The sequence below is a fragment of the Neolamprologus brichardi genome, chromosome 22 (assembly GCF_056152115.1).
Source record: "Neolamprologus brichardi isolate AB-2024 chromosome 22, ASM5615211v1, whole genome shotgun sequence".
Lineage (NCBI taxonomy): Eukaryota > Metazoa > Chordata > Actinopteri > Cichliformes > Cichlidae > Neolamprologus > Neolamprologus brichardi.
In genome coordinates, this window is record NC_142124.1 from 19,488,503 (window position 1) to 19,503,767 (window position 15,265).

Consider the following 15,265-nt stretch of genomic DNA (forward strand, 5'->3'; position numbering starts at 1 on the left):
TGCCAAAAGAATAGAAATAAATACATCATTAAATACTAAATGTGCCATTAATAAATTAAAATTGAAAATAACTAATTAAATATAGAAATGATTAAATATGAATTAATTTCATTTTTACAATATTTGATAACTTATTTCCAATTCTATTCATCAATAACAAATCTAAATAATTATTTACTGATTATTTCTTTAACTCTTTTTGGTACTCAATACTTAAAAAAGGACCTTTTGTGTGTGTTTGAAGTTGGATAACGCTGGTATACTCACACTTTTTAAGCCCAAAACTAACTAACAAAATGAAATAACCATACTATTTTTTAATAAAGAAGAAATATTTATTGATCCAAAGACAGGTTTTATCTATCTTGGTATCACCAGTACTGGTTTTATTTTGTTGTATTTAACCGCGACACCTAAAAGGCCGGTCCCTGAAAGTATTGTCGGACATAAACCGGTTTGTGGTGCAAAAACACTCTAGTCTGAATGACTGAATTGACTTTGGACTCCTGAAGGCCACAAGGATGATTGTCAAATTGTGGAGAAAAATTGAGGTATCTTTTAGGAATATATGAAAGTGTTAACTTGTTGTATTACACTGGATGAAACTGACTTATATAATCAGAGAGCTACTTATTACTTTTAGCAAATTTTCAGATGTAACTGCTGTGTGTGGGTTGGAGAAATGCAGAGGGCAATGGAGGGGGAGAGGTCCGGGCACAGGCGTCCCCTTGGTGGGCTCCACAGCTTCACAGCAATGGGTTCCTTGTTGTGTCCTTCCATCTGCTGAGGGAATAAGGTTCACTTATTCACTTGTTCACTTATATATAAGGTTCACTTATTCCCTCAGCAAACTTTCCCGGCTGAAGTTTGAAGGAGTAGAGGCTCCTCAGAGTCCCAGATGAAGTGCCACGCTGCCCCGACTTGTCTGTGTGTGGGCCTCGAACAGAGCTTGCTTTGAAGTAACAATGCTGTGATCTTTGCTGTGATCTGACTAGGAGTGACTGGAGTCAAGTTTCCCACAGCTCTCTCCAGTGATTTTTGGGAGCACTATACCTGGGGGGGGGGATCTAGTATACTTCAGCTAATACAACCGGGTCTTGGTTTTGTTGTTGTTGTTGTTTTTTAAGCAGTTTAAATAAGAGTTAATATAGTATAAAAAAATAGATAGAGACTCTAAGACGCATTATCAGAGCTTCATCTTGTCTACTACAAAATACCAGACTGAAAATGAAAGCTTTAAAATAGTTCTTAAAGATAACTGAGATAATTAAAAGTTTCTTTTAACTCCCACCAGAGTTAAAGTTTGCATCGAGCCTGCAGCATTTTGGAAGGCTTCCAGGTAGTGGGGGTGCTCTCTCTGAGCAGACTTAGCTGATACACCAGAGCTCCAAACTTCCTTATCTGCATCATGTTTCTTGAAGAGTGTAATCCCACAGAGTACTGCAATTACAACCTTGCTCAGTGTCCTGATGTGGACCTTATGCAGTAAACTGTGCTTATGTCCTTTGGAACAACAGGGGAATATTAAAGCTTGGAGATGGCTCAACATTTTTTTTTTGTCAATTTAAGTTATTTGTAAATAGAAATGATGTGATTGGAGTTCCACCTCCATTAACTATAAAAGAACAAGTCTCTGTTCTGTTCATATTTTATATTTACTTAATATGCACGTTGGAAAAAGCCAGTGTGGTGGTTTAAAAAAATGCATCAACATTTAACAGAAACAAAACAAGTGACAAAGCCATTATGAGCCACTTGACTAGATCTATTATTGTTACAGGGTTAACAACTCTGCAATAAACCCTATAGCTGATTTTTTGGGTTGTTACTGCCACATAGTACCTGAGCAAACCTGAGGTCAGGAAGTACAAGTGAGCTATCTTGGTGTTCATGATTTAAAAAGATGCCCACTGTCATTTTTTTATCAGTGGAATGTAACATAATAGAGAACATTTTTGCAGCTGAAATGTAATTCATGAGGAAAATGTGCACTACATAAATAAAGTTAAGCTTTCGCAAGAGAGAACTATGAATTAAACATATAGTGGAACTTTATAATCTGTCCAGTTTTAGGTAATGCAGTCAGTATATACATGCTTTGTCTAGGGGCACATTTGATATGTAGATTGGGTTCTTCCCGTTTTTGGGCGTTGGAGCTTTAGCACAGCTGCCCCTTCAGAAGTTAAGCCTTTGATTATGTAGATGACCCCACCCAAGGATTCAGACCGTTCTCACTATCAGTACATTTCCATTAACATGGAATACACATTACAATACAATTTCAATTCAATGTTTGGTTACTTCAGGGTTTGTAAAGACAGACTTAAAAACACTGACTTTAAAAGTCAGAGTATAACAGGCATAGTTGTTAAAGAATAATGCACTATGTTCAAACCACTAAAGCAGACCATTAAGTCACTCCTTTGTTAGTTTTCTTCAGTGTCAAAAGCTCACAGAAAGCATCACCCTTCCTATTGAGAAGTGAACTTCAAACATCTTTCCTCCATAATCCACCTTAAACTGCTCACTGAGCAGGGCTTTGTCACATCTTACTCTGTGACCAGTTTATATTGATACTTTGGCTTTCTTTGCTTTTCAACTCATCGGTGCTCTTACAAAATTGTTGGCTGCATGTGAAAAGATTGTGATAACTGTCCTACCTTTGTTGTTTAATATATGCGAGGGCTGCTTTTACAGACTGACAACATGAGCTCATCAATTGTGTTATATACCAACTAACAAGTGAAATGCACAAGAGGAAAATAAATAAAATTCACATACCAAAGCAGTTGTCCACATTTGATTTGCACAAACTATCCTCTACAGCGCATTAACATTTTTATTTATTTTTTCAAAGAGGAAAACATTTAATTTCCACCACTTCAAAGTATTTCTTTATTTCAGCACAACATGCAGATATATAATCCTGCCTTAAAAAGGTTTAATTCCATTTCTATTAAACGTTGTTAGAGCAATCATGCAAGCAACACCAGCTTAAATGTCTGGGCGTCGCAGCAAATGCCAAATTCTGCCCCATCCAAAACAAAAAACAAACAAACCAACAAAAAAAACAAAAAAAAAAAAAAACCCCAAACAAACTTCATTTCAGCTAATTTAATGAAAAAGGGACCATCTTTAACCAACAATATTAGCAACCGCTAATACTACAGTAGGGTAATAGCCTCAATTCTTACAAATGTGCATTTAAACTTGATTTTTGATAATCTACAGTACTGCTTATAACATAGTACACCTTTAAATTCAATGTGGGCCAGACATTTGCACATCTGCATTTAAAAAAAAAAAAGAAAACATCACATTTGCAAATAAGTGCTGATTACTGTGATTATCCAACGGACATCATTTGACGATGGTAGCCTTAACAATTGACAAAAAACATGATGATCTAAACTTTCTAAGTAAAGAAACTGAACAGACACCAGTTGAAATAAAATGTCATTTTATTGTTCAGCCGTGTCACAACCTCGTCTCCAAAATAAGCACAGCAGGACTACAACTGTTCATCAACCTAGCTACCTTTGATAGCACATAAAACCAGGTTTTATAAGACCACCAACGATAGCGTTAAACTTTTCTATCAGACAACCAATGATAGCATACAAAATAGTTGTTAACCTACCAGTGATACTGTATATAAAACACTTGTCTCTAAATTTATCCCCAACCCACCCTCAATTTCACCCGCATCCCTCTTTAGAACATTTGTGACACCGACATATTTTATGCTTAAACAAGCACATAAAGAATGCATAATTCTCCATTTTCGAGATTATAAAAAAAACTACACAATGTTACACTTTAAGTCAGAGTACAATTCAACTGATTATTAGTGTTCTACACATTCGACCATAAACCAAAGGAACATTGTATAATATCACTATAACTTAACACTACATGTAATATACGTTTAAAAAAAAAAAATTACAAATGATTAGCATTGAAAAGGAAATGAAAATGGCTAGTGAAGGCAAGCTGGGTCAGTACCATAACTGAACGAGTAATACAAAAAAGAAAAAAAAAAAAGAAATAAAAAAATGTATAAGAAAAATAGAAACAAAAAAAAAACTGATAATACAGGCAAGGCTAAAACAATTGTGTTTCAAACTTTAAGATCCATCTCTGTTGCACTCATCCATAATGGTAACCTGCTCCAAGACCTCCAATGAGTGATTCCACATCTGATCCTTTAACCCTTCTCTCCCCCCCCCCACACACACTTTCAACTTGCTTAAACATTCCTGTGGCAACCATCTTAGTTTTCTTGTGTCAGGCACTTTCTAATACCCCTTCTCCTCTCTTTACCTTTAACACACAGGCCAATCATAATGCTGCTTCAGAAAATACAGGCCAATCACAATGCAGGTTCTATCAGAATACAACTGCAAAAAAAAAAAAGAAGAAGAAAAAAAAAGGAAGAAGCATAGGACAAAGATGATCCATTAATATCGTGCTGGTGATATGAGAAAGAAAAAGCATTACTACTAACTGATAATCAAGTCCATCTTACCAATTCTACAGGTCTGTGTCAAACCAGGCCAGCTGGTTGCTGTCCATTAGGTCCTGGGTGTGGCCGAGGTCTGGCAATGGATCAGTGTGGTGACCCAGGTCGGGCAGAGTGTCAGCATGGTAGTCGGCACCTTCCATCATAGGGTCTAACAGGGTGTCCTGACCGTAAGCTGGTGGGTAGGCCCGGTAGGCTGCATCTGAAAAGCAAAAGAGAAAAGTACAGTAAGTGATAAAGGGTCCAAAGTATAAACACACTGCAGTTTAGTCGTTTTACTCTTAAACAGCAAAATGAACAGCCAACAGTGGTAAATATCAGCATGTGATCTTGAACAAATGATGAAGTGATGCACAAATTATTTTGATCATTAAAAAAAATTAAATAAATGAAAATAAAAAATTGTGGGTTGTGGTGTATAGTCACACTTCAAATTAATAAAAGCCTCTATGCAGTGTCTGCAAACCAAAAATCTAAATATTAGTGCAGTAACAATTAAGTTCTTGATAGTGTCTTGTTTACTTTGAAGACTGATCAGTGCCAGGCACACTTACTAGTCACAGAGGGCTCAAATTAAAGGTAGCCCCTCGTTTCCCCACTCATGTCAAAGCAGATTTTAACAGCTAAAATGTGAAACACTAATTTAAGGTTTGTGTTACACTATTTAGTTATAAGGCGATTTAACCACAGATAGCATCATAGGACCTATGTTGCTCCCTGGTCTGAAAAGTGCAGACTGTGCAGCTTTAGTCAGATATAACCCTCAATTATCACCTGGCAATTGCATAAATACTCAGTTACTGCAGAGTGGGGCTTAACAAACCAGCGGCTGACATCACAGAGGCCACGTCCCTCTTTTATACAACTTATTTAACACGATTTGGTAGATGTGGTTAAATGGCACTGTGCGACATAAGCAAATCTTATAATACATTAAAAATGTATTTCTTTGTCCACCAACTCTTGTTAGATCAGGAGCTGAGCAAACACAAGTTATAACTATCAAATATTACAGCATCATGCTGCCCAGCAAGGACCCTGCAATGGGATAAAATGACCAATTTAAGCATTTATGCACCAGTAACACCTTATAAAAGCAATTTATTTTTATTTTGTAGATACAAAATAACATCTGATTTATTCCCCAGATGTGATGCCATCAACCTGCTGGGCAACCACCTATCAAGATTATATACACCTTTTTTTTTAATTATTATTATTATTATTTAAAATTCTCAGTGAGATTAAGTATCATTTGCAAACAGCATGAGCAGTCCAAACAATACTCTAGCATGGGTATGTGTGATAAATATCATGCTACTTTAAGGCCACCTTGTTTCTTATCAGCTTTTTTTGTCATGCGTCACTTGTTAAATTGTGCATTTAAATAATCTTGTTTTGAACTTCTGTCAAAGCACTTTATCTTTTCTGCCCTTCAAATTTTACTGACACACCTCAAGCATATATGCATTACACAAAAGCAAAAAAAACAGAAACCGGGGGGTGGGGGGTTAAATTATTTTTGATTGTTTACAAGAACAGTTATTATGCAATCTTAAATATTGCTTTTGGTCCGTTTACAACAAACAAACAAAGAACAAAAACAATTTTCTTAGTCCAGGTTTGAGTGGCACTAATACTGTGTAAGCATTACATTTTTAGTTAAGCAAATAGTACAAGTAGAATTTCAATACAGAATTTAGAATATCAAGCTTTGTTTAATACATTTTCTAACACCACCACATGCATGCTGCAATTATAAGATTAAGTTTTGGAAGAAAAAAATTTGCTATTAATCACAGCAAGTTGTGCAATTAATCTTTTAAGTCAACTTACAGAGCTGCACATAAGAAATAAACATATATAAATGAACAAAATTTAAGTACTCACCATCCTGCCTATAAGCAAGAGGGTCTCCCTGTGCGCCTATATCCAATCCCAGGTCTCCGGTCTATAGAAAGATTAAGAATTGAGTGAGGTGTACAATTTGAGGTAAACCAGCAAAATAGATTAAGGCAAATGGATCATAAATTGCCTCATTTTCTTGTTTCAATGGGGGAAAATGCAAAAGTTAAAGATATTAATGTACACGTACATCATTCCAGGCCATAGGCTCAGTTCTGAACAAAGAGCTGGTCAGCTCCACAGAAAGGCGTTTCTTGTAGTCCTGGGGCTTATCCTCAGACATGCGGAACAGGACAGCTGCAGCATAGGTTGCTACAAGAAGAATGCACAGCAACAGTCAGAGATTTCAAGCTACCACTAGCAAAAATGTGTACAGTTTGTATTTTGTTCCTTGCACACTCACCAACTCCCTCATTACGGGAGTGCAGCAGCTCAGTGAGAGGTGCAGTGGCTCCTTCAGCTTCGATTGCCTCAGCAGCTTCTTTATCCTGGGCCAGTTCACACAGCACACCTGCTGCCACACGCTGGATATTCTCCACTGGAGAATAAAGCAACTGAAAACAAAAGCAGACAATGAACAATATAGTTAATACAATTAGTGTAAATAGTGGACAAACGGTGCAAAAAAAAAAAAAAAAAAAAAAAACAACAACAAAAAAAAAAAAAAAACTAATGAGACTATATGGGGAAATCACACTGCTCAAAATGATGTTTGCCCAACATACAACTGCACAGAACTAAGGGATTATAGCAATAAGTGTTAAAAAAATAATTATATATATATATATATATATATATATATATATATATATATATATATATATATATATATATATATATATATATATATATATATATATATATATATATATATATATATATATATATATATATATATATATATATATATATATATATATATATATATATCTGTCCCAGCTTCTTTTTTTTGTAAATTAAAGAAAAAGAAAAAAAAAGTAAATCTGGCATCAGGTTCAAAATAAGTATTTTGGAAATTTTTAAGTGTCACAAACATGACACTTAAAACAAAACACTAGGCATGGAACTGAAAGTTGGGGTTTTATCCTCACCTGGACAAAAAGTGGAATGGTGTTGAGCCCTCTGATGACGATTCTGTTGTGCACATCTCGGGCCAAGATGTGCAGAGCTCCTGTGCAACCTTCCACTATTTCCTCCATGCGCACACCCTCCTGTATGATTCAAGTTTTCATGAGATGAAAAGGAGAAAGGAGAAAGGAACCCCCCCTGAAAAAAAAAACCCTTAACACATTCTTGATGTTCAGATAAAGAAAACATCTAGCTTGTTACACACCACAAACTGCTGCTGGTTGCCTCCCATGCTAGTGCGCCTCTGGGTGTCCTGATGAGCTCTGACAAGCAGCTGCACCAGTCGAGGGATAGCGCCTTGCTCCCGCAAAGCACTGTGGTTGGCTGGGCAGAGAGCCAGGTTGCGAATCAGACCAACTGTGGCCTATAAGGGAAGGAATATTTGGCATATTTAGAGTTGGAATATATTTTCATGAATTCTGAGAGTGATTTTACAAGTCATCTGGAAATATGTAAAAGTAAAGGAATAACGACCTTGATTAAAGGCCAGTGGGATGGAGGGTGCAGCAATTTGACCACCACAGGCAGGCCATAGTGAAGGCGAACAGCATTCTGGGCCATCTCAGCATCCTGATGGCGGGAAGTCAGGTGACGAAGTGCACAGACCGCAGGCTCTGTGATGTCCTCTCTGTCACCAGCTCGAAGTACTGTTCGCACTAAAGCCTCAATGCCACCAACCTAACATAAGGGGGGGATGGTGGCAGATAAAGATTTTTTTTTTTTTTTTTTTTTTTTTAAATTCATTTCCACACCACAGAATTTTTTATAATTTCTAAGAAGCTATGCGTTTACTTACCTGACAGACCATGAGTTTGTTACTATAATTGTTGCAGGTTAGGTTGGAGAGGATGCCTGCGGCACATGTTACGACATTGATGTCATCACTGCCCAGCAGCTGGACTAGAGTGCCCAAGAGACCTTCCATCCCCTCCTAGAGAGCAGAGGACAAGACAGAAAAGACATCTAAATAAAGTAGACTCTCTGAATTTATGCGTTTTATTCAAAAAGTTACATTAAGTGGGATTCTTTTAAGGAGCCGGCCCTTGTATGTTTACCTGTTTAGTGGCAGCATCTGAAAGATTCCTCAGAGTCCAGAGGCAGTTCTGGACCAGACGCTGGCTGGGGTCTGTCAGATGAAGCCCCAAAGCCTGCATGCCTCCTACAAACAAGGTCAGACAACATTTTACTATTAGAAGCCCTTCTGCACTGAAGAAAAGCACAACAGTAAACAAGTGAGACCTGTAATAATGCCCACAGTTGTACTGCAAGGATTTAAATACAGCATACATTTTTAATTTTTTTTTAATTTTATACATACCAGCCTCTACAATGGCAGGCTTGTTGCTTGAGCAGACTGAGAGAACCTTGAGCACTCTGCTTGTGGTCCACAGCAGTTTCTCATATGTGAAAGTCCTCATGATGTTGACCAGAGCCTGGGGTCCACCGCTGGCCAGAATGATCAGCTAAGAATAAAGACAAGTTTAGGTTTATACTGGCATACAAACTGCTGGTTGTTTCAGCAGACAAGTATGAAGACAATGTACTCAAGTTGATAAATTAGTCAGAGCTCCAATACCTTGCTTTCCTGATTGCCATATGCCAAGATCTGCAGGCAGTCAGTAGTGATGGCCAGGAACTTGACATTAGTGTTGGACAACAGTGCCACCATCTTCTGCAATCCTCCAGCTAGGCGCACTGCCATTTTTGCCCCTTCCTGATGCAACAACAGGTTGTGGAGTGTGGTGATAGCATAGAACAAAACACTGTCCACCGGTGAACTAAAGGGGAGGGGAAAATAAAGAAAAAGTAGTTATGGAAAAGTTGACTCATCTTCAAAGAATCTACATAACAGTAAAATGCAAACAAGCATGCCACACATTCACACACACAGAGTGCAAGTTTGTCATACACAGGGCATTATGACTCGGCTTAGATGCCCATAAAAAACAAAAAATTAAAAGAAAAAAGAAAAATAAATAAGATACACCAAGTGCCATTACACATTTTGAGTTGTTTGCATAAGCAACAGATGCAAGACCACATTTTATGAATAATCAAAATTATTTTAACTATAACTTCCAAAGATTATACAACCATTAATAGTGCAATTGAACAGCAGATTTATTAAGTCTCCAAAGCCTATTAATTGTCCAGTTAAGTTTAGCAATTGGAAATGACTCAGCAAAAAAAACAAAAACAAAAAACATTATTTTATCAGGACTCACATCTACTGTAAAGCCATTTGCAAATTAATGCTGATACTTAAGAGAACTGAACCAGTACATCACTCTTCCCTTTCTCTGTTCTCATCTCTCATCCAATCTCAAGGCAACATTTACATAATTTCAAGAGCAATAAAAGCAGTACAGAGAAATGCTCACTGCAAAATGGATAAAAACTTCACGGTCAAACCATTAAAGCCCTAAAAACTTTAAAATGGTACCTATATGCAAGTTTATTCAGCGGTTTTACAAAAAGGTGGCAGTTCCTTTCTTCTTGATGTACTGCTCCATCTTTCACTTAAACCATTAGTAATATGATTCCAGGAACAAATTCAAACACATGTGCGCCATCCAACAGGCTGTAACTTGCCAGAGATCCAACTGTTTTGGCTGTGTGTTTAGGCTTTTCATGAAGAAACGCAAACACTAAAAGAAAGGAAGGAGGGCAGACATTTCAACTGAGTTGCAGGACCTTTTCTTTTGAAATGTGTCTGGTTGTGAATGTCTGGATTGGCTATATTGTAACACAACCAACATTTGTCAATCTGTTTAGCCCACATCAAAGTACGCGTGCTGAACTGTACATAGTTATGGAAAATTATAATGGTGCCAACATTTTCAGTGTATTTGCTTGGTCATAATTGATAAGACTTACAGCAGAACACACTGTTGCATTGTACAGACTTGCACAGCAGACTGCGGAAAGCTCAAGCATCTGAGAACAGATGATCTTAAAATAAAGATATTCTGCAAATAACTTTAGTCGTACAGGACTGAAGTAATCATCTAAAACTATACCAAGCAGACATTACAAGCTATAAAGCAGCACTACATAGCACATTGGGTAGCACTTTGTAATGTCTCACTATTAAGCATCAGTAAGGTATTAGGGATCACTAAATCCATCATTTATATATCACTACTTCTCCTTAGAATGTAATTTATAAATACAGATGTAATTGTACTGATACATACAAGTACTACCCATCTGTTAATGTACACTATACAGCAATTGCTGCTATTAATCAGTCATAATATATGTATATTTATAAATGCCATGTTAAGTAGGAGTAATGTTATATAAATGATAAATTAAGCACTTGCCAATACCTTAATAGCAGGAAATTATAATAAAGGGCAACCAAAGATTTAAAGAAATGTTCTATACAATGCTGAACATCCTGGACTGGGCACTGGAACACAATCCTAGAGTGTCTTTTCTCACATATAGCAAACACCGCCAGAAACATCAAATTAGGCAAGTTGGACACATCAAGCAGAAAAGTAGGAAAAGTATAATGACAACCTACTAGCTGTGAATTGAACATTTACCCAATTTCAAGAGGAATAAAAGTACAGAAAAATGCTCTGTACTTAATTTGACAATGGAAAACCTCATTGTTAAACTATTAGCTAGCCTCTACCAATCTCACATTTGCACAACTGGACATTGCACAGAATTTGTCCAAGGGAGATAGTAGATTAACGACCTCACATCTGATGCCACTACATTTGCATTCACACATGCACCTCAACCTGTAAATGTCTGTAAAGTTCAGGACTGCAGTGTCAAGTGTGGAAATTGCTTCAGTCAGGTGTTCTGTATTCAAGTCACCAAATGTCTCATTGACATTCTCCATTACATAATCTGTACTAAAGGTTGAAGGGGCTGGCTGCAGCACATGTTACAATTTTGATTTTGTCACTAAAATCCCATTTCTTACCTCAGCATCTTGACCAGGGCAGGGATGCCTCCAGATTTGAAGATAGCAAGGAGACCCTCTCGATGGTGGGAAAGGTTGTGTAAGGTGCCAGCAGAACAACGAGCAGTCTCCACATCACCACTATTTTGCATGGCGCGAACAACTGCTGAAACCATTTGTGGTGAACGCATAAGGGCATGGCGAGATGCCTCTTTCTTTGACAACTGATGCACCATTACAGCTGCTTTATTCACAACAACCTAGGACAGAGAATATGTTTGTTAGTGATGCCAACTGTATTGCTACCAACTACAACGATATCAGAAGTTACCTTGTCAGCATCTGATTTTATTAACATGTAACGCATACCTGGTCCTCATCATTAAGCAGTTTAGTGAGCTCAGGGATCGCACGAGTGGCCAGCTCAGCATCATCTTGATAGTTAATGAGGTTAACTACAGCATGCTTTAGCATTTGCGATGGCTCTGCAAGACGCTGCACAGCAGTTGGATGGGCTGCATCCAGCTGAGTAGGTGGGATTTGGATGCCCTCCTCCAAAGTCTCAGGGAACATGGCAGCGCGTACACGCTGGGCCCGGGTCATGGCATAGCCCTCGATGTCTGACAGAAATGGAAAATTACAATACAATTACGCTACAGAAATATAAAGAACAGTTTTTCTTTTAGCATTTCAATCGTGTACAATTGAAATGCCGTTTTTATTTTAAATGAATTTTTATTAAATGAATTTATTCCTGATCAATTTTTTAAAAGAGTAGTAATTTCACAATACACAAGAGTAAAAACACCACCCGAAACCCAATCAGTGCCTAACAGTACACACCACATAACCAACCCAGCTCAGAGCCTCAGGCATGGACACCAAAAGACCTCTGAAGGTGTCCTTTGATATCTGATACCAAGACAGTTCATAATCCTTTAAGTCCTGTAATTTCCAAGTTGTAGTTGGCATGAATCAGACTTGCAACAGCATGAGCTTGTAGTTGGTCCTTCCTCGAATCATTGTCTGTTGGCACTCACTACAGGATAAGCCTTTATGACTCAGGACCACTACAGCCGTCTTACCATAATTTGACTCTTCTCAAAATTGTTTGTCTTTATGTTTCCATTTTATCTTATATTCACCATATTGACTAACATATTTCATGAGTATAAATGAGTGAACATTTGAGTGGATATAATATTTTGTCTCCTGTGCCTACATTAGTATCTCATACCTGTAGCCTCTGGAGTGAAAGGCTGGTTGAACTCCCAGTCATAAAGAGTTGGATCCTCCTCTTCAGCATCTGGGTTCCCTTTACCACTCAGGGATGGCGCTGTGGTTGTGACGCCAGACTGAATGCCTGAGTCCAGATAGGACTGCTGCTGCCACTGACTTACAACAACCTTGCTGTCACCTATTGCCATGTCCAACTCCATCAAATCAGCTGTGCAAAAAAAGGACAAAGAAAGTGAGACACGAGAAGGAATACATAAGAAAAAATAAATATTTACTTCACCAACTTTAAGTATAGTTTTCAAATAAGATCTTTCACCAACCTTATTTATGGAAGTTTGTTGTAGGAAAATAAAGAGCGGGAAAATAAAATGGACAAGTATACATTTGTTTAACTGAAACCAAAAAAAAAAAAAAAAAACTCTCTACATGTGATACTCTAGGGTATTTTGCTGGTAATTTTAACATTTCTCATCATACCAACTTAAGATGCATTACTGAAAGACAAAACTAGATGAAAGAAAAAGCTAAAAACAAATTATTTAAGATACCGTGACATCTGGTCATGCTTCTCCTTTTCTCAAATGAGCTTTATACTGAGATCTTAAAACAAAACTCTTGAAAATGATCAGTTCTCCATACTTACACTGGGTAGCCATTGTTCTTGCCTGCCCTCAGCCCGCACAGCAGATATACCTGTAAAAAAAATGTTTCGAACACTCAAGAAAAACTACCAACTCAAACTCAACTTCATTTCTGGCAAAACCAAACCAAACCAAATCGTCAAGCTCTGGGTTTCTCTAGTGACCACTCAATATTATAGCCACTCTACCTGTATAAGTGATCGAGATGCTTGTTTGGTTTGCTATCTTAGCTTTGAGGGGAAATGCCGAGCCTCCACCTCCAAACGAGTGAGTAAAGCGGTGGGTATTTCCAGGCCAGCACGAACACAATTCACCATTCAGCGGCAAAGAACATCAAAGGCATATTTCTCCCCCTCCCCCTACCACGGCCAAGTTCCGACCTCGCAGCTTGGGTTTCCAATGAGAGAAACTACCCCCCCCTCCGCCCCGCAATCACTTCAATGACTCCTCCTCTCATGGTGGGTTCAACTACAAGCGTAACAAGCTGGCTAATCACAACTAAACGAGAAAAAAAACCCTAAATGGATGGTCACACCAATCACCAAATATATTTTATTCGTACACAATTCAAGGACTAGCGTGTATTAGCCACCCCTATTAGCTAACAGGTTGGCTAGCTTACCTTGAAAGCTCGTTATGCTAGCCTAACGTGCGCAGCTAACCTATCCGCTAGTTAGCTAACATAAACAAACACTGTTTAGGAATTTGGCCACTGGCTAAAAATGCGCATGAGCCGTCCTGAGAAGCAAACAATATTGATAGCCGTTATTTTTCACAAACAAATCCATTAGTACAATCCCGACTTTCAAGCACGCTCCCATTTTTAAATTTCTGATTTGATAAGCACAGCTAGCCAGGACGTATGAAAAGTAGTTCCAAGCGCCACCGTACAAAACCTGCTGTGCTGCCAGCCAAATCAGAAAACCCCACCGGAGCCCCCTCCCTAGCCAAAGACGATTTTCTTTGCTAAACCATAACCTGACGCACTGTACGACATTGTATAAAAGCGGTAATAAGCGTAGCATATTTACCAGAATCGAGCGGCTCCTCCGTGGTTCTTGTCAGGAGAAAAAAAATCCCCTTTCTCTTAGCTGAAAATAGGAGAAGGGCTGCTAGGTGAACCACCCGTAGAAGTCCGAACCACACCCGCTGCTGCGCCGCCGAAGATGTTGCTTCCGCCAGTGCAATCAAACATCAAGATGGCGAGCGGAGAAATACAGTATTCTTCCGCACTTGGAAAACTAGGGCCTCGGATTTAAACAAAGTTGTAGCATCAAAAATCACAGTTTTACCGTAATAGCCAGGTAGTGGTGTCTTTTCGTTTTAAGAACAAGGACTGTGTTGGCTCTTAGGTCTTATAGCAAGGTAATGAGAGTTTTTCATGTGGTAAGCGGCGGTGGGGTAGTGAAGGGGAAGGCGAGGTGCCTTCATTAGACAGGAATGAGATTCAGCGGGTGCTAATATGACAGAGCGCTTTGATTAACATGCAGCAAATGAAAAAGGCACAAACATTTCCGCTAATAGGACTCTACATTCATTTACTTAACTCAGTGAATTAAGTCGCAGTTTTGGCAAGCATGGTCCTAGCACTTTCTACACCTGTATACAGTTAAAGAGGGATTTTGCAAATGCTTGACTGCAGTAGTTAATGGAAGAAGAGGAGGGTGGATAGGAGAGGGGATGGAGGGACAGAGTCAGCTACACGCTATATAAAATTCCTATAATAATTACATAATTAAATCGTCCACATTGTAATTTCCAGGAGGCATTAAGTGATCTTGAACTGATACATGAGGTTTACAAGTCTTAGGATCATTTAATATTTTGATTATTTTGAAACTATCGGAACATTGCTAATATGTGCATTTTGTTCTGGGCAGCTGTATATGTATTTGGTATGCACAG

The 15,265-nt window shown here is 38.2% G+C and overlaps 1 protein-coding gene across 2 annotated transcripts; it reads right to left on the bottom strand.

Annotated features, from left to right (window-relative positions):
* Positions 1 to 3,443: 3,443 nt before the first annotated feature.
* LOC102791214 (catenin beta-1-like) lies at positions 3,444 to 14,538 on the bottom strand. 2 transcript variants are annotated; one of them, XM_006787712.2, is made up of 17 exons: positions 14,392 to 14,538; positions 13,363 to 13,412; positions 12,718 to 12,927; positions 11,850 to 12,100; positions 11,502 to 11,740; positions 9,132 to 9,333; positions 8,874 to 9,018; positions 8,611 to 8,714; positions 8,352 to 8,486; positions 8,030 to 8,233; positions 7,761 to 7,919; positions 7,519 to 7,638; positions 6,831 to 6,981; positions 6,618 to 6,739; positions 6,413 to 6,473; positions 4,529 to 4,724; positions 3,444 to 4,400 (listed from the first exon to the last, which is right to left on the bottom strand). In XM_006787712.2, the coding sequence occupies exons 2-16, from the start codon at positions 13,373 to 13,375 to the stop codon at positions 4,534 to 4,536; spliced, it is 2,307 nt and encodes a 768-aa protein (XP_006787775.1). In that variant the 5' UTR covers positions 13,376 to 13,412; positions 14,392 to 14,538; the 3' UTR covers positions 3,444 to 4,400; positions 4,529 to 4,533. The 2 variants fall into 2 exon arrangements, with proteins under 2 accessions (XP_006787775.1, XP_035762344.1); XM_035906451.2 differs by lacking the exon at positions 14,392 to 14,538 and adding an exon at positions 13,549 to 13,680.
* Between the last annotated feature and the right edge of the window lie 727 nt (positions 14,539 to 15,265).

What these genes read in the sequence shown, in the direction of transcription:
- LOC102791214 (XM_006787712.2), bottom strand. An exon ending in TGCTTAATGATGAGGACCAG is followed by an intron (nt 11,741 to 11,849) that starts GTATGCGTTACA and finishes TCTCTGTCCTAG; the next exon opens with GTTGTTGTGAATAAAGCAGC. An exon ending in ATGGCAATCAGGAAAGCAAG is followed by an intron (nt 9,019 to 9,131) that starts GTATTGGAGCTC and finishes CTTTATTCTTAG; the next exon opens with CTGATCATTCTGGCCAGCGG.